The following is a 20,025-nucleotide window of genomic DNA, read 5'->3' as shown; positions in this document are numbered from 1 at the left end:
GAGGACGGGCCCGCCATTGACACGCGGGCGGTCGATGTCGAGCCACGGAGTAGAGCTCACGCGTTCCCGCGACTCGGCAACGGGAAGACGAAGAGTACCGACGGGTTTTAGTGGGTAGGGCTGCGGTCACTTACCATCCTTACGGCCGCAGCGAGCCCCACATACTCGTGGGGGAGTCCCCGATTCCCCCGGGATGCGTCAATGCATTTCCCGTCGAAAAAAAAAAAAAGATAGTGTAAGTTACCTAATCAGGACTTTGTTTGTTTCGAACTTTTTCGTGTTCTATTTTTAACACGCTTTTATAATTTTATCATCGTCATATTATGCCTTTATTTTCTCGCGATCGAAAGTAATCTATAGCCCTTTTGACACGCTGTTATTATACTTGGTCTGTATGTATGTAACGGAATCTTTGAGCACTTTTTTACCTATCTCCAGTAGTCTAATTAATTCGAAACTTTGCATGAGCCAATGACAATGCAATAATTTTCCAATCCAATCCATCATCCAATAATCCAATTTGTTAAAATTTACTATTTAAGGGCTTGTTTTACCACTTCCTGATAAGTGCCAAATAGGCCATCCACCACTAAACTTGACAGATGAAGTATGGAGAATCAGTCAAAAAAGCTGTGAATAGCCTATTCGGCACTTTTTCAGAAAGTGGTGAAACAGGCCCTAAAATATATGTCGCAGATTCAAATGGATGAACATCCGCACGGTCGCCATCGGTGTCCGACATATTGAAGTTTGAACGCTTTTAACACAGTCAGTGCGCACACCCGGCGCAGGCGATGTTCTCAGAACAAGTGAAATCTCGACTTATGAACAAACGCACCACTGACAGTTATAATTACGTTGACAAATGACAAGTTGTCAAGTTGACAGCTGCAATTAATTTTAAATTTATTTATTATCATTTAGAAGTATATATATATATATATATATCGACGGGTGCAAAGTAAAAAGAGTCATCTACAAAACAGCAACTTTTCAGGAGAGCGCATAATAGGAAAAAATGCTCCCATTTTGTCAATTTCCGATCAAATTTATTGAAATTTTCATCATTGTTTCATTATTTATTAATGAATCCACATGTATATTTAATTTCTTCTAATTATGTTTAATTTACGAGATATTGTAGTTGTCTGCATCTACATTGCGCTTGAAAATATGACAACTGAGTTAACTACCACTTGGTCGTTTCTACGTGGGAATTAAAAATTATATTTATTGAAGTATTTTTACCGATTACTAGTACGATTATCAGTAACTACGTAAAGTGTAACACTTTATATTATTAAAATTATTATTAAAAGTAAGTTATATTATTAAAATATGTAGTTAAACGTTTTACATCTTAAACACACCAAGTTCAGAACATAATTGCGTAGATATCTTTTTCTACGTTGTCGATTCGGTGCAAGGTACACGATTTAGAAGGAAGTTAAAATATAAAATACTAGCTTTTGCTCGCGGCTTCGCTCGCGTGGAATTTGAAAATCGCGTAAATTGCAAATATTCCCGTAAGCTCCCTTAGAAACATGATGTTTTTCCAAGACCAAAAGTAGCCTATGTTACTTTTCATCCTTTCAATTAAGTTTATGCCAAAAAACAATACGATTTGTTTCTTCGTTAGAGCGTGAAGGAAGGACAAACAAACAAATAAATAAATAAACATACTTTCCCATTTATAATATTAGTATGGATATACTTAGGAATCATTCATTTACTTTCGTAAAAATCGTATTTTCTCACAACAAAAATGAAATTCTGTGTCAATACTTTAATTATTTTAAACTAATTTAAAAATTATTCAGTATCATTATCAGTACAGGAACTATGTTGTAAATTATTATAATTTAGGCAGAGGCTTATTAAGTCTTTGTACTTGGCACTTGTAAGCATGATGGGTTCATTATAACATCATAAGCATCGCCGGACGTTTTACACCATCGGAGGGGTGCATACGATTCTTCAGAACACAAAATGAAATTTTATTTCAACGATTTCTCAATTGCTTCTCGTGATCACAGAGATCCCAAAACCGGTCAAAGATAAGTTAATAGAAAAACTTCGCGAGAACTTGCAAATGCCGGGATATGATGTTACGCAGGTTGCAATTTACCATTTCTGGACTGATGTAATTGTTTACCTAAATTTTGTCGTAATTTACGTCTCGTATCAATACACGTGTCTTTATTTCTCAATCGCCTTTTCTTTAGATCAATATTTAACTGACGTCTTTTTCTACCGTTTAACGAGGAAGGCGTAGAACATTCACTTGATGCCTCCACTGGCGAAGAAGCATCAATGGTGTTGTCTATAGAAGATTTAAAGTTTGAGAGGGACAATATACTCGATGGCCTGTTTGAGTTAATAAACTCAAGCAGGTCATAGATTATATGAGATCAAAGTATCTGTTTAATAAAAAAGAATATATAATATTTTGATCTAATACTGATAATGGACGCGGCGGACTTGAAATGATGAACTGTATTCTGAGGGTGTTGGCGTATTTGTTAATTTGCTGAGATCGACAAATTTTCAAAATCATTTTATATTTCAGACTGAGAGTGAACTGGTGTGACTGGCCTAGAGTATTCAGATCATGGGGACTTATCTTACAAAGTTAACTTATATTCATTTGTCTTCATCGGTGACACATCAAGGTTTTCTATAAGATGTTCAATAATTTCATCGGGCAACACAGTATTTTGCTCTATAAATCTATCACTTATGTTCTGGAAACTTTCAACTTCTTTAAAAAGTCGTTTTGGACTTTCTGAACATGAAAAAACAGTAAAAAATAACAGTAACAAATTAGAAGTCAATTAATATAGCTAACAATAAGAATTAACATAAATAGGTACTCATAAACATAATAAACAATACTAATTTGCAAAAGTAAATTGAGACATCTAAATCACAATCGCAACGTAGAAAAAGCTATATGGCAGATAGCCGCTTATGCCGCATAACATGACCCCCGCGCGTCCCGCGTATAGACGACCAGCGGTAGTTATCCGCATCTACATCGTGCAATTTCACAAAACAAGAGTAGATGTCTTCTTTTACGTGACAAAAGTACCAAAAATAAGGTGATATTTGATTTTTTGCTTTTGGTATGTTGTAGAACATGATATTTTAAGCTAGTTTCTACAAAAAAACGAAAAACTCAAAATTGCAGATGACTTTTTTTACTTTGCACCCGTCGATATATATATATATATATATATATATATATATATATATATATATATATATATATACTTCTAAATGATTTAAATTATCAAGTATCAATAATAATAATTGATACTAATAATCATCAATAAGATAATAATAATCATTTAGAAGTACTTATATAAAGAATTATTAAGAAACGCCTTAATTAAATTACATATTTTTACCTTAATAACACCTGCTAATATTTTATTCAATATCATTATTATTATTTATCAATTTCCAAAAAATAATAAAACGCTCTATTTTTTAATCAATAATATTTTGTAAAAAAATTATACGACGTGTTTGTCTAAATGGGCCTTTTCAAACGTTTAATAATTATAAATACAATTCTAGGAGACTGTTAAGACGACGCCTTGATAATTTGGTTGTACAGCGATGTCGATTTTTCTCAGCAATGACTAAAGCTAAGAAATTAAAGTTTATTGTCAGTATTCGTCAACTTTTATAACACAGACTAATCAATCAAAAATACCTCTGTAAAAAAAGGGATTCCTATTTTGCCAACAGAGGAGAGTGATTTAAGCTTCCAAAATTTGTACATAGATTGATTCAAGCATACACTTTAATTTGCCCAAAGCTTATATGAAAGGTATTTATGGTTTTTAAATTACGCGACCTCTCATAGAAAACAAGCAATCTAAAACGTAATATCCAACACAGTTTTTTACTTTAACGCGACGTCACCTTATGTCATGGTTTCGTCAAACGTCTGATAAAATAAAATGGACTTTCGCGTTTGTAAGGTATTTTTTACAAACGCGAAAGTCCATTTAATTACAATGACTCTTGAAGTATAATAATTAATAAGTTCTTAACAGAGCGTTATAACTTGATTTAACGGTGTAAAACGGTGTAATTTAAAGTGTCTACTAATAACATAATAATTACTAGAGATCGCCCAATGGTCGAAATTCGACCTTAGTTTCAACGAAATTAGGACTACTACCAATATTTTGTAAAAAAATATTGACTTTATCATATTTTTTTCAACTCTTCTCTACGGGACCCAGCTGATCTCAGACTGGCCGTGTAAGCATTGTCTAGTAGTATCTAAGATTCAATAAAAAACTATAATCTATTTTCAATTTGTCAACTTGTTGTCAACAGACTTCAACCATAAATAAAAGAGTATGATTCGTATGTATAGGCTTGTCACTCAAAAATCTGTCATTTTTCCTAGTGTGTGTGTTGTAGTATGTAATGTTTTATTTGTTAAAATACGTATGATAAAAACATAATTTCAAAATAATATTAGTTCGATGCACTCCTTCATCATATAAACTATAACTGTGCAAAATTTCATTCAGCTACGTTTCCCTATTTTTCATCAAAAGGGATACAAAGTTTTTCGCTTGCGTATTAATATATAGATACATTTCTTACTGCCGCACTCACTGCCGCACTCAGAGTGGAACATTAATTACTTAAATGTAATTAATTCAAAATTTTGACATAAGCCCCATACATTATCTGTCAAACTCTTCATTTAATTGAAAGTTAATCGTAATTAAATGTCTGTGAGTACGGCGGTTAGAGACATATTTTAATAGTAATTAAAACTCAATTTGATGAAGAGTTTAACAGATAATGTATGGGACTTAAGCTCAAAATCATAATTTCATTACATTTTAAATGTTTAAAATTCATAAAGAAAAATAAATTTACATGATAATAATGAATATTTTATAAATAATGAATCGTCCATAGTTTAATTTTTATAGTAATAATATATTTTCTCAGTAAACAATTAATATCATGAAATATTGCTTGAACTGTTTACATAATAAGCACTTATGATTTATGAAATAATTCAATTAATACAGGCGCGCTACAATTTTTTTTTTCAATCGCGATGATTTTCTAACACTCTACGCTATTGGAGCAAATGTACAAAGAAAGTAATAAAATACGACGTATTGAAACAAAGGAACTCATTTCGAATGTATAAGGGATAAAGAATATACATTATACGGGGTTGGATTTACTCGCAGATAGTCTGCGCTGGACAGTTTTGTACTTAGTCTCTGTGTGACGTATAATGTAAAGAGGTTTTCTCGTTTATTAAGCTCGTTGGTGAACTGCTACTGATGCAGAATTTGATTTAGGAATTAGAATAGTAAATTCGTTTTAGATGAGGAAAATAGGGTAGCCTTATTAGCAATGACACACCACATTTGATATAGCTGGTGACATTTGGAGGTAATGTTGGCATATTGTTTAGTAAACATGGATATGTGGAAATATTGCAATAATATAATTATATTTTGTTGTTCACTATGACCGCGTACTGCGTATTCTGTTTTTTTTTAGTCTGTTGGTCAAACTAAAGGCTAAGTTCTACGAATTGAGGCACGAAACATTCATATTATAATGCCGAAAGTCAAGACGTGTCTCAAATGCTATGCCTCGTTATTTAGATTAAACTTAACTTAGTGTACTTCGCGCGTCAACTTCATGGACTAGTGGAATATTTTCCGAAGATCAAACGCAGCTTCGCACTTATTCGCGGGCGAAACGGTCGCGCGGTGCCCGTACACCATCGCGGAATCTGTCGCGAGTTAGTCAAACTGCTGATGATAGCAAATTGCCAGTGATAAGGCCCTAAGAAGGTTTCTGTAACTATCAATCAGTACTAGTCTGTACTCACTGGGCGGGTACTCGTTGTACAGTATGTCACTGTAGAGCGCGTAGGGCGCGGCGCTGAGGAAGGCGAGGGCCCACAGGACGCACACGATGCGCGACGCCCGCGTCAGCCCCGCCATCGCGTACAGGTGCAGCGGGTGGCAGATCGCCAGGTACCTCTCCAGTGAGAACGCCGCTATCGTCAGCACGGAGACGTACGTTGCCCTGGAAGAGAGAAACACGGTTAAGGCCTGATTACACCTACCGAAAGAGCGGTGATACCTTGCCCTTGGCCGAGTACATCCACGCTAAAAATGTCGAGGGCACTGTCTCGCCAATCTCCTCGTTATGTGTGATGATGGCATTAAGGCCACACTCGAAGACATTCAATGATTACTTAAGGTATATTTTAAAATTTTAAAACCTTATTTATTCAGCCACAAGGACGCCGTGACGACGTTCCCGGCTACATTTTAATAAGTACAAAATGTTTGGCAAAAATTGTTATCACTGACTTTAATGAAACTACGTTGACTTCGCTTTTTGCCTATCTTATAACGATAATTAATTTGTAATACATACTTGATAAGAAATAAATATTTTTTTATGATTCGTTAGAAGCAAGTTTTTCGACCAAACTTACACGACACTCGTGTAAGTTTGGTCATTACTTTGAAGTCGGTACCAGTCCCAAAAGCTTCAGATATTCTGACATTGACTGAGCTCATGATAAAATTAGCTGGTACCGACTTCAAATAATGAAGACTGTAGTATGTACAGAAATAGTTGAGATTTAGACGAATTCTGAAAAAGGCACTATTATAGAGTAAGAGTTATTTAATACTTTTTAGTTCATATTATTATTGTTTTTACCTTGGAAGTCGGTTTTAATTTTTTGTTAAAAATAATAATTAAAGACTTACGTAAGTTACGTTGGTATTGTTACCAAGCGACGATATGGTGAGAATAAATGTTCAGAACGCGTTATGGTCTTTTTGTGATTGCCAGAACGCGTTGTGGCCGTTTTTATTAGAGCCACAACGTGAATTTCGCGTTGTGGCTGTTTCACTATGACCACAACGCATTGTGAGCTATTTTTCTGCTCACCTTAATATCGCTTATAATAATAAATCTTTACTGAACCACCGAAGGTAACGGGACCATACGGGACATAGTCCTTGAAAATTATGATTTTGCCAAAATATTAAAACGGTAGTGCTCATAAACATTTGGGCCGTTCGATATTGCGTCAACCTTTTAGCTACTTCGTAACAATATTATACTTATAGATAGCAGAAATGAGCAATAATTTTTGTAACGAATACAATATAAGTTACGAAACTTTTGACAAGAAACCTTGTTCTTGAATCACTTTATCTTTTACAAATGCATAAAATCATTTAAATGTTTAAGATCTATATACCGTCGGTGGCCAAATTATTTTACTCACTTGAAAAACAATACGTTTTCGTGTCTCATAAGGAAAAAAAAATATCTTTAAGAAAGTTAATATTTTTTTTTGCCTTATGGTAAGGTGCAGAGTCTTATATATATATAATATGCAGGTCCCGTCTGGCTGCTATTCAGCCACCTGGGGATAGAGATAACTTTGTAAAACTAGCAGATATTGGTCTTAAGAGCTCACCTGACTCTAAATATCAAACATCGTCCTTCTCTCTTCACACTCACGCCCGTCTTTCATATGCCAGGTGAAAAAGGACGGCGCGGAATCATCGCCGAGTTAGTTTTACTTGAATAAAAGACGAACTATAATGATTATGAAAAAAGTGTTTTGAGCAAATTTAGGTTTTATCAATACCTTTTTAGATATTAAAAAATATTAAAGAAAAGACAGCAAACTTCGAAGATCCAAGCAAAAATGTGTCTAAAACAAGGTTTTTTGTAAAAAAGAAACTATCGAGTATTTTTTGAGTAATCGTGTTTTCGTCTTGAGCATTTAATCTTAATGAACTGAAGTTACTTGTGTCAAAAAATCAGTTTTCTAGACCTTACAGATTTTGAGATCTAGGTTAAAGTATGTAGTCAAGTTAGGGTCATATGGGCTCTTAACGTATGGTTCCTTCAACCACTTGTAGTCGACCTTTCCCCTTTGATCTAATCTCGCTCCATGTCGTAACCGACGAAGGAGGTTTCACTCGTTCAATAACACAGCTTTTATAAAAATGTTCATGTCGCCTTCGGTGAACAAACTAGGGATTATCCTGGAGGATCTGAATCGATTCATATTAACGGTCACGCCTTTATCTTCATAATTAAAAAAAATGCAATTAAAAAACTTGTTTTCCTCCTTCCAGTATTCCTCAGACCAGTGTTTTCATATTTTAGCAAACGCCAATCGCTTATCATGCATGCATCTCGGTTAAACTTAGATTTTTCAAAGGACGGAAACAACTGAAATTCAGTTTATTCAGTTTCACCTAGCATTATGTTAGTTATATATAGTTATCAACAATAAAACGCCTTGTTTCCTCTTCTGTTCAAGCAGTCGAAAGACGTTTTCTACCACATTTATCAACTCGCTTTGGTGACAAAGATTATTTTAGGTTCATCACTTTTTTATATTTCAATATTGTACCTTAGCGAAATGCCGACAGAATCAAGTCGTGAATCGTTTGCGAGGATCATTATTGTGAATGTTCGAGCTCGTCGCAGTTCACTCCACAGACATTTTTATTTCCTTTTCAATTTTCTCGTTCATTTACGTGCCCATTCACGTCGGCGACAATTTTTAGCACTTCAAACGGCCACGTGGAGAGCTTACACAGGTTTAGAGTTTTGCGAATGCAAGAATTATGGGAATCCATACTAATAAGTATTATAAATGCGAAAATGTGTCTGTCTGTTTTCATCGGTCGGTTCAGCGGTTTGGGCGTGAAGAGGTAAACTCTTCACGCCCAAACCGCTGAACCGATTTTGCTGTAAGGTGTGGAGATACTTTGAGTCGGGACTCAAAGTACCTATCTCCACACCTTATATAAAAACAACGGAAAAACATACGGTTCCCGCGTGATAAATGAATTTTGGCGCAAGGAAGATGCGTTCGTCATCATAGGTTGTTTCAACTGAAACCTTTAACCTTCTTGTTTTTTTAAAACCTATGTTTCGATAATAGAAACTCTATTGCGACTAATTGTCGAGTCATGGTAAGATTATGGTGTTTGTATACAAGCTTACATAAATAACAGTCATCACTATATTCCAAAATAAGAATCACAAAATATATGGTTTGATTTACCATCGTGTCGGCTACTTATGAATCAGTAATTTCATAAAGATTAATCTTCTAAATATATTATAATTTATGTCACAGTCATCTGGTTTAATCTGCAATTCGATTGAATGACTAGCGCATTCATTAAACGACACCATTCAATTGAATGACTCAAAGGTGCCTGACTGACTGACATACTGGTCTATCAACGCACATCCCAAACCACTGGACGGATCGGGCTGAAATTCGGCATGCAGGTAGATGCTGCCTATGACGTAGGCTTCCGCTAAGAAAGGATTTTAATCAATTCTACGTTGGTATGAAACTTTGTCAATAATTTTAAGCCAGGCTGAGACTTTGATATCTAATTAATAATAAATAATAATAGTTCTAAACTAGTTTAAAATAGTTTAGCTACTTTCAAAATATGTTTACCTTTTAACCTAAGTAACTCTTACTGGTTAAACGTAATCATATCTATGAAAAATATTTACACAGTCGCTCTAGAAATAAGAAGTCGTTTTTATTCGTAGAAAAGATGAATGTTTCTAATGTTTTTTTCCGTCAAAATGTCGAACGAGCAAAGCCTTTATGGACTTTGACGCGAAGTGCGAATAAATAAATTAAATTCCAGCGAACCCCGCAGCTCCTAGACTGACAGTGACAGGACTACAGAATTCAATTTAAAAAGCTAGGATTTAGAGGTAACTGAACTGTAAGATATAAAATAATTTTAAAAAGATAAAACCGACTTCAAAATTGTACGTAATTAAGTAAAGTAAGTAATTAAAAAACTATAACTGAACCGATTTTGATGAAACTTGCTGTATTCCCTTAGTGGAACCGTATCTTATACAACCAAAAAAGAATTACTCAAATCGGACTTGTAGTTCCGGAGATTTGCGAACAGAAACATAAAAACATACATAGTACATACATACATACACTTTTGAAATTTGATCAGACAGTGATGTAGACTAACGTATATACAAAAACTGGGCAGTTTTACAAATATTACATACATACGCGTCGCATGTAGTGTATAATATATATAATGTAATTAGTTTTTTCTCGATAAATATACAACATTATTATTATTATAATTCGATAAATATACAACATTATAAAAATTCGCTAGATTCTATCGATTTCTCAATGATAGAATTTTATACAATATGTTAAAATCTTATATCTTTAAACATATAATATATATATATATATATATATATATATATATATATATATATATATATATATATATATATATATATATATATATATATATATATATACATACATAATGAATTTTTATTTTTGACCAAAATTTTTTTTCACTTTTGTATGGGGAAACTCGTGACGCTCGGGCCCTTGCCCATACAAATGTTCGTCTTTCAGCGCTGCTACTTTCACAGTGAACTCTCTACAAGGAACACGTACACACCCTAAAGTATTATCACTTGTTTTTGTTACACTCTGTATAAATAAAAATAATAAAATAAAAATATTATAGTAATAATAATAAAATTACTACAAAAACACTTTTATTTTTATTATTTTTATGGCAGCTGTTTACTACAAATGAATAAAATTACCAAGAATCTATTAATCTATTAATTATATTCACTGGTTATTTTATTCATATCTTATAAATAATAACACTACCCATGACCGCAACACTATGTTCTAGACGTACTCAATACAAAGCAAAAAACACTCCGTTTTTTGATAGAAAAAGTCTGTAAAGTGTAGAATATTATATCTTTTTTTATAAAATACCTATGGACGCTACACACCACGTCGCGTCAGTCTGGCCACGTGCTGAGTACCTGAAGGACTTGTGTTACAGGTATCAGACAACGGAAATGTTTATTTATATTTTATTTATTTACATATTTATTAAAGTTAATTACAATTAATATTTGTACCGTTTAAATTCCTTAGAAGTACTCTGGTTGAATATGAAACAATTATTGATGTATACAAAATCAGAGAGTAAGCTCATTCGATAGCCGATAGCCGAGTTATAATTGTAACGTTATTGAAAATATTGTAAGAACGCCCAAAACATAACCTAATGGAATTATTTCCTCGCCTTTTGTGGTTTGCCGTTTTCATCGTAGTACGTTGCATGCAAATTTAAGTGCAAGATTTAAGCTCATTACAGTCATGAAATGGTAATAGAACGAGGTTTCACGCGACGCACCCTGTTATGGGAACTTTGCCCGGAACGAGATCACTCGGAAATTAACTTCGAAGCCTTTAAGCTCTGCAACATAATAATAGCTTCACTTCATTGTGGTTTGCAGCCAGTTGGTTCATTATTGTAGTGTTCTTATATTATAGTGCTGATTTTCTAGAACTATTCTTTTTTATTACTGTCAAGCAAATTTTTCGTGAGTGCTACTCACGAAAAATAATCATTTTGATAAGACGAACAACAATTTCCTGTGCGAAAAATCTCGAAAGTGGTGGCTAATAGAAATAAATAGAAAGGATTTAATATTTCGATTTGACGGTCCTAAATTATGGATTGGTCTATTTGTAGGACGTTAGTAGTGCCGTAAATAGCCTTTTTTGCGCCCTGTGCGAGCTTATGACTGCACCCTTGTTTTTTTAACTGGCTTTCAAAAAGGAGAAGATAATATGTTCGGCTGTAGATTTTTTTTACTACATTGGATTTTAGTTTGTCCTGACAGATGGTACTACGATTAATTTGAAAAAAATTTTGTTATTCAATTCATGTGCTGATTAAAATATTAAATAAATAACACATAGGCTACAATTTTAACCGACTTTCAAAATGGGGGAGGTGTTATGTTCGTTTTCTTATATTCAACGATTACTCCGCCGTTTGTTAACCGATTTTCAAAATTTTTCTTTTGGTATATAGGGTATCATCCCAATTTGGTATTATATTCAGAAAAGTGGTGATCTGATGAAGGATCCATAAGTAATCGAGGGAACTCCTCAAAACTTATAGGGAAACATATGGTGACTTCGGTTTCGTGAGAAGTATTCTAAGCATATGCTACCGACAAGTAAGATTTAGCACCGAGATATACCTGGTATACCGTGGTTCGGAAGGTGCTGAGAGAATTCCTGATTCTTTATAGATACAAGTTTGGGAGTTTCGGCGTTGTTTTAAGAACAGAAAGCATGTGCTACTATGCAAATTACATTCTTCATCATCATCATCATCATCATCACTACCATATTATACCATTTCATAGTCTTTTAGATCGAGACTCGAGTTTGTCAAGCGATAATTAAAAAAAATCTATATCTACCTAATATTATAAACCTGAAGAGTGTGTTTGCTTGAACGCGTCAATCTCAGAAACTACAGGTCCGATTTAAAAACTTATCTCAGTGTTAGATAGATCATTTATCGAGTAAGACTCATCATTTATCGAGAAGGTTATATTATATTATTACTCTAAGACTAATACGACAGAAAAAACTCAGGAAAATGTGGGAAAAACGGGGGAAATATTTGTTATGGGAAAATGTACCTACGGATTCTGTAAAATTTCTAATTTACGCGGGCGAAGCCGCGCGGGACATCTAGTTTTCTTATAATTATTTTAAGGATACGTAACAAGGTGTAAACCTTAATGTAAATACAATATACTTACTTAAATAAAATTGGAATAGACGAGCGTAGTAGTCCGAAATACTGATAATAATAAAGTAGGTAAGTAATAGTTAAAATAATCGGCCAAGTGCGAGTTGGACTCGCGCACGAAGGGTTCCGTACCATTATAGAACAAAAATAGGAAAAAATGTGTTTTTGTATGGGATACAAAAACACAATTATTTATTTTATTTAAATTTTATTAATTATTATATTAAAGTAATAAACACAATTGAGTATTTTGTGAATATTTCAGGTGCCTATCTATTGCCATCATTTATATTGAGCAAAGAATGGCAAAATATCACGTTTGTTGTATGGGAGCCCCCTTTAAATATTAATTTTATTTTGTTTTTAGCATTTTTATCTTTTTGTTATAGTGGCAACGGATATACATAATCTGTGAAAATTTCATCTTTCGACTAGCTATTACAGTTTTTGAGTTACAGCCTGGAGACAGACAAACGGACAGACAGACATCGAAGTCTTAGTAATAGGGTCCCGTTTTTAGCCTTTGGGTACGGAACCCTAAAAATTGCAGTGTTTTGCATAAATGGAGGCTTTAGGGCCGGGAAAATTATTGTAATCAAAAAATGGCAATTTTATGTATAGTCGGATATACTGGCTGATGCTGAAATAGGTTAATTATTATCTACTTTGAAGTTCGGACACGATGAAAAAATATCATACTGTTGCTTAAAACTCAACGATAATAATTTATTATAATTATTTTTAAATGTACTTTTAGTTCTTAAATACCTTCTATTTACAGGATTAACAATAAATTTAAAACGTGTTTTGTTAATTGCAGTATACGTAACTATAGTACCTATGTACAAAAAATAATCGGCAAAGTGCGAGTCGGACTCGCACACAAGCGCTTCTGTACCAGTTGTATAGAGCAAAAATAGGCCAAAAATTTTGTTATTGTATGAGATATAATAAATTTTTATTTTATTTAAATATTATTATTAATTGTTAAAGTACACATGTATTTAAGGTCTTTGTGAAAATTTTAAGTGCCTATCTGTTGCCATTATTGATATTGAGCAAAAAAGGGCAAAAAATGATGTTTTTTGTATGGGAGCCCCCCTTAAATAATAATATTATTTTGTTTTTAGTATTTGTTGTTATAGCGGTGATAGATATACACAATCTGTGTAAATTTCAGAAGTCTAGCTGTAGCGGTTCTTGAGTACAGCCTGGTGACATACAGAGAGACAGACGGACAGATAGCGTAACGTAAAGTCTTAGTAATAGGGTCCCGTTTTTACCCTTTGGGTACGGAACTCTAAAAAAAACGAAAAGCGTACCAGAGAACACCGAAGAGTAACGCGACAAATACTGCTAATTAATCGATTCTTTATGAGCGAACACAAAGAGCGGGCGACCTCTCTCACAATTTGGGCAAGCCAAGGACTCTATAATTTTTCATAATAATCCCACAGTCAGGGATAATCGGGCCATTTTCCGATAAAAATAAAATACCACAGTCACATATTGACGGGACAATGAAGGTTCGTGGTCCCTGGGGGCACAATTATATCAGCTGTACAATCGAGTTTGATAAAATGTTGATGATATCTGTAATTATCTAATACAAGGCCAAGGTATTTAGGAGCTAAGGCCCCATAATTCTCCTCCTAGATTACAACTTCGAATGTCCCTTGGATTACAGGTTGTCTCACTCGCGTGCGAGAGAGGGAACTGAACAGCCTAAGAAAAAACATTCAAGGTATGAAAATCGAGTGTTTTTTGGAGCAGTTGGGTAGAGATTAGAAGTAGATTGAGATATTTAGAAGCAAGGGCACGATTTTAATACCACGAATATCGCTTGAGTTTAAGGCTGGTCTCACTAGCGCGTGAAACAGAATAGAATAATAATAATTATTTATTGCATGAAATGTTGTATAAAATAGTATGAGCGTGCGAGTAATTGCGCTCAAAGCGTAAGTCTACGTATGAAAATCAGGGCCCAGCGAAGGAATAAACAGAAACTACTTGGTGATAACATAATACTCTATTTGTATATTACTAGAAGCTGGAAAACTAAACTATCTAATGAGATTCTAGGTAAATCACTCTACTTCTAACTTCTAGCAACGGTATTTAACTATTAACGTTAACTAAAGGTAGGAATTGCGCAGCTTGGAATTGTGTTGTAATTATTATCGGGTATTTCAATTATTATAGTGTTTCCCTGAAACCCGTTTGTTTCTTGATAGCATGATTCTTTCTCGATACACATTCCCTTTATCCGTTAATTCTCCTCTCCATGCGGATAATTAGTTTCAGAAATTTTTGTGGTTTGTGTATGAAAAGTATCAAGTTATTTGTACATATTTACTCATTAACGGTAGATCTAGAGATGTGTTATTTGTACCATCGAGGAAATTGATTCTTAGGCAGTTGACGGACCTACGGCAGTTGCTCGCCTTATGTCAATTCGATGTTAGCTGTAATCGGATATGGGTTTGACGTAACGCGACCAAATTACTCAGGTCCGCCATCTGCCTAGGAAGTAGATTATACATTATACATTAACGGCAGGTCTAGAGCTTTGTTTTATAAAATATTTTATTTTTATAAAATAGATGATCCGTGAACTTCGTATCACTTAACTTTTACTAGAAAAATATAGAAGTTTTTTTTAAAGAAACGATGTTTGAGTTTGAGTCCTGGGAAGGACTTCTACGAATATTTCAAGACTGAAATTAGCACAATCCACCGATTGTGCTAATTTTAGTCTACGAATTTTTACGAATTTTAGCGAGAGTAACAAAATTTTAAATTCATTTTTAAAGTTCCGTACCCAAAGGGTAAAAACGGGACCCTATTACTGAGAATTCGTTGTATGTCCACCGTGATTTTTTTGCCCTTTTCTGCTCGATATAAAAAATGGCAACAGATATAGGTACTTACTTGAAATTTTCACAAAATACTAAGTTATATGCGTACTTTAATAATTACTTAATCATAATATTAAAATAAAATTTTAATTTAAGAGGGTTATACAAAAAACTTAAATTTTGCCTATTTTTGCGCTATAACAGTACGAAACCCTTCGTGCGCGAGTTCGACTCGCACTTGGCCGATTTTTATTTATATAGTTGGAGGTCGTTTAGCGATTTGAGCTTGAATTGTGTTCATATCTTAGGTAGGAAAAGAACTGCGACCCATAAGGATTTATTGTGTCTCCTTCGCACTAGAGTACCATCCCCAACCCAATGCTGCTCATAAATTGAACGATATGGTTGGGGTTGGTGCCACGAATGTCCTGTATAGATGAGTATTTGTGGCGATCAAGGTGCCTGTTCCTGCTCTGAACTCTGTAGTAGAGGGGGACAGTCAAGGAGAAGGTGAATAGGTGTCTCTTGCTCCTCCTCACAGAATCTGCAAGACGTTATGCTACAAATACCCATTCTGTTTAGGTGTTCGTTGAGCTTGCAGTGCCCAGTTAGGCTTCTGGTAAGGATTCTTAATTGGTTCCTACCCAAGGTGAGCACTAATTCTGATTGTTTCTTGTTGAAGTCAGGAATTAGTGCCTTGGAGTGTTCAAGGCCAGGGGTCTCAGCCCATTGCTTCCTGCATAGTCTGTGACCCCATTCCTTCAGCACTTACTTTGTGGTGCTGGGAGGTATATCACAGACCGGTTCTGGGCCATGTGATGTTTTTATGTTGGACACATTAACACTACAGAATACAGATTATAAAATGGTTAGTACTATGTAATTTAAACTGTGATCGGTAGATAGTAATAGCCCAAAAGTTAATTATTATTTACTTAATATTATATTAATAAAAGTCTATTCAGCTTCTTTTAATCATTTAAGCAAGCTCCTAATTTCTGGGACCAACTCAATTTCGGTCTGAAATCACAATTACAAATGGAAGTTAATTTCATCTTGGGGCCGACACGACACGGTAAACATGACTGTACCGCAACTAGGCTAATGAAAACAAAGTAAAAGTGCCTAGCTAAGCCCTAAAACTTTGGGATAGGTAAAGTTATATGATATCAAAATATTTTCTTAGGTTGCGAAATAGTATTAATATTACTTCCCACATAGTGATCTACATATTTTAGTGACTTGTTGACCCGGTGAACTTCGCATCATTCCATATTTTCTCATCTTACAAAACTTCCCTGGGCTTCTGCAAATATTTTAAAACTTAAATGAGCCCAATCCGTTTAGTCGTTCCCGAGTTGTAGCGCGACTAACACAATTGAAAATTATTTTTTATACAGGCTGTAACAAAACTAAGGGTAATACTTTAGGTTGTGTATACAGTATAATATATTATTAGGGTGTGTATATGTTCCTTGTAGAGAGTTCACTGTGAAAGTAGCAGCGCTGAAAGAAAGAGTTGCTAAGGAATCGCTCGTGTCAATTTTTGCTTTGCTTTTAGTTAAAACAAATAACTTACCCGTGGAAAGAAATACCTCCTTTTGACCTCACTTTCGTACTTCTGTTTTTACAATTAGAGACTGCACAATGAGGCATTTTTGCCCAACCGCTTTATTTCTGTGGGTATGGGGATATTTTTAAGTCCCGGGAAAGGACTTATGCGATACATTCATCCCGCAAAATGTACGGTTCCCGCGCGATAAACGAATCTTGGTGCAAAGGAGTTGCGGCCGTCATATTCTAGTAAAATAAAAATATCAGAAAAAACTCCTTATTCATCCCGCAAAATGTACGGTTCCCGAACTTGGTGCAAAGGAGTTGCGGCCGTCATATTCTAGTAAAATAATAATATCAGAAAAAACTCCTTCAACCGAAACATTGTTTTCATGTTTTAATAAGTCGTTACGCTCTAACAAAAAAATAAAACATCTTTATAAAAGCTATAAAAATATCGAGTCTCTATATTTTTATAGTTTCAAAGAATTGAGAACAAAAACATCTTGGAATTTATTAAAAAAATAACGTTGTCCATACTTATAATATTATAAATGTAAAAGTATCTCTGTCTGTCTGTCATTCACGATAAAACTACTGAACATCATGTAATGAAATTTTGTTAACGGATAGTCTTGACTCTAGACTCAGAGCCTAAGAAAGGACATAGGCTACTTTTTAACTGGAAAAAAGGATTGTAAGGAAGGGTCAAAGTTTATATTATGAAATTTTTTATGGAATGTGCTACGGCTTTGAAGTTTAGGTATTTTGATTTTAAGGGAGCGTAAAGGGGGCGGGGGGGAGGCCAAAGATTTTACGCAGCTTAGAAATATTTATTTTTATATTTATTAATATTAGACACTTCAGTATATAAATACATCCCACTGTGCGTTACGGTGTACGGTGGGCTCGACGTTTTCTGACTGCTTTGCACTTTGCAGCCACTACAGCAAACGCACACGTACGTTAGGAGGCGTCCATAAATTACGAAAGCTGTTCTTGTGCTCTAGAGGACCTGGCGGTCAAAAGGAAAATCTTACAAAATCTCATCAAGGGGGGACGCAAATTATGGACGCCCTTAGTTGTAATACTCGGGTCGGTCATACAATTTTCGTTGCCTTGGTTGGTTGGAGCTATATCTGAGCGGTCTAATGTATGAAAGTTAGGCTGCGTTTCCATCGGAGCTGAGCTAAGCTACGTTGCGAGGAATGTGTTTTACAAGAACCAATAGAATCGTTGCGCTGTACGTGGTCAGGCAAATGAAGCGTTTCTATTGGACAACACATTCCTCGCTACGCAGATTAGCTCAGCTCCGGGGGTAGCCTTATTGTTCTATAGTCATTTTTGGTAAAAGAGCGAACCCGTGCGAGTTTCTTACGCCAGATCTTCTCGCCGGGCTAGTTCCAAGATATATTAAAAAAATAAAATAAAAAAGTTAAAAAGATATATTTTTATTCTATCTACTGTGGCTTCGCTCTAACGGTTAGAGGTTAGAGTCTAACCTCTATATATAGTTTCATAGTAATTCAATAGAGTCACTTACGCCTCGGATATGTAGGCACGTAGCTTGCAGAAGGTCAGGCCCAGGCTGTACGGGTACTGGTGCCAGTACACCGCGAGGTCGTTCGGCAGACCTGAAATTGACATTCCTTTAGTACGATCTGCAAAATAAAAAAAAATATTATAGTGTCGTGACCTCATAACTCATACGCTAGTCGCTTTTAATGGGTTTACGCAATGAAAGTTGCGAGAAAACATGTAGTATTTAAATAAATGTACCTATATATCCTGTTTAAATAAAGTCATATTTAAATTCATTCTTCAGTTTACAAATCAACACCTTCAAACGACGATGTGGTATGACGATCACTTAGATAATTAAAGAAAATTCCTAAGTTGAGTTATTTTATTATTTTACTGCACTGAGGTAGTAAGTACTACGTACTAGAGCAGCTATTGCGAACAAAAAACATGTCGCACTTGAGGCATGAGCGGTGATTGCTATAGATCAGTACCGCAGAAGTGACACAGTTTAGTGCCTACACTCGAATGAATGCAGAATCTATTTGAGTAAGTGGATAAAATAAAAATAAAAATTCACTTTTTTATAACATTTATAATTAATATGGATCCATAGTCCACTATAGCTAATTACCTTATTTAAATTACTTAAATATTTTCAAATATGTACCATAATAAAATTATTATAATGTACGCATGTATCATGTACGTAATATTTTAAATACATATTACCAAAATAGTAAATACAAACTCGTCTACGTGAGTAAGTACTTCAGTCATCGTCGTCTTATCATAGATCTGTATTCTGCCTACATTACACTCTGAATCTACTACTCTATGCTAAATGGCGCGCGTCTTCGCCTAGTAATTGAAAGTTCGTATTTTAATTGAAAATAATTAAATAAGAATGCTAATATACCAAGTATACCTCGGTGCAAAATCTTACTTGTTGGTAGCATATGCTTAGAATACTTCTCACGAAACCGAAGTCACCACATGTTTCCCTATAAATTTTGAGGAGTTCCATCGATTACTTATGGATGCTTCATCAGATCACCACTTTTGTGAATATAATACCAAATTAGGATGATACCCTATATACCAAAAGAAAAATTTTGAAAATCGGTTAACAAACGGCGGAGTAATCGTTGAACATAAAAAACGAACATAACACCTCCCCCCTTTTGAAATTCGGTTAAAATTGTAGCCTATGTGTTATTCTGATGTATAAGCTATATTATTGTAAAGTTTCATTAAAATCCGTTCAGTAGTTTTTGCGTGAAAGAGTAACAAACATCCATACATCCACACATCCATACATCCAAACAAACTTTCGCCTTTATAATATTAGTAGGACTAGTAGG

At 34.5% G+C, this 20,025-nt stretch overlaps 1 protein-coding gene across 2 annotated transcripts in view; it reads right to left on the bottom strand.

Annotated features, from left to right (window-relative positions):
- Positions 1 to 20,025, bottom strand: part of LOC121726393 (neuropeptides capa receptor-like) — a 54,063-nt gene that overhangs the window by 21,158 nt on the left and 12,880 nt on the right. For both annotated transcript variants that reach the window (XM_042113741.1, XM_042113742.1), the window contains exons 2-3: positions 18,684 to 18,774; positions 5,897 to 6,096 (exon numbers count right to left, since the gene is read on the bottom strand). In XM_042113741.1, coding sequence (XP_041969675.1) covers positions 5,897 to 6,096; positions 18,684 to 18,774 — 291 coding nt within the window. The remainder of the gene's footprint in view (positions 1 to 5,896; positions 6,097 to 18,683; positions 18,775 to 20,025) is intronic.

The sequence above is a fragment of the Aricia agestis genome, chromosome 4 (genome assembly GCF_905147365.1).
Source record: "Aricia agestis chromosome 4, ilAriAges1.1, whole genome shotgun sequence".
Classification (NCBI taxonomy): Eukaryota; Metazoa; Arthropoda; class Insecta; order Lepidoptera; family Lycaenidae; genus Aricia; species Aricia agestis.
The sequence above is the reverse complement of the archived record's forward strand: the minus strand, read 5'-3'. Positions and strand labels throughout refer to the sequence as shown.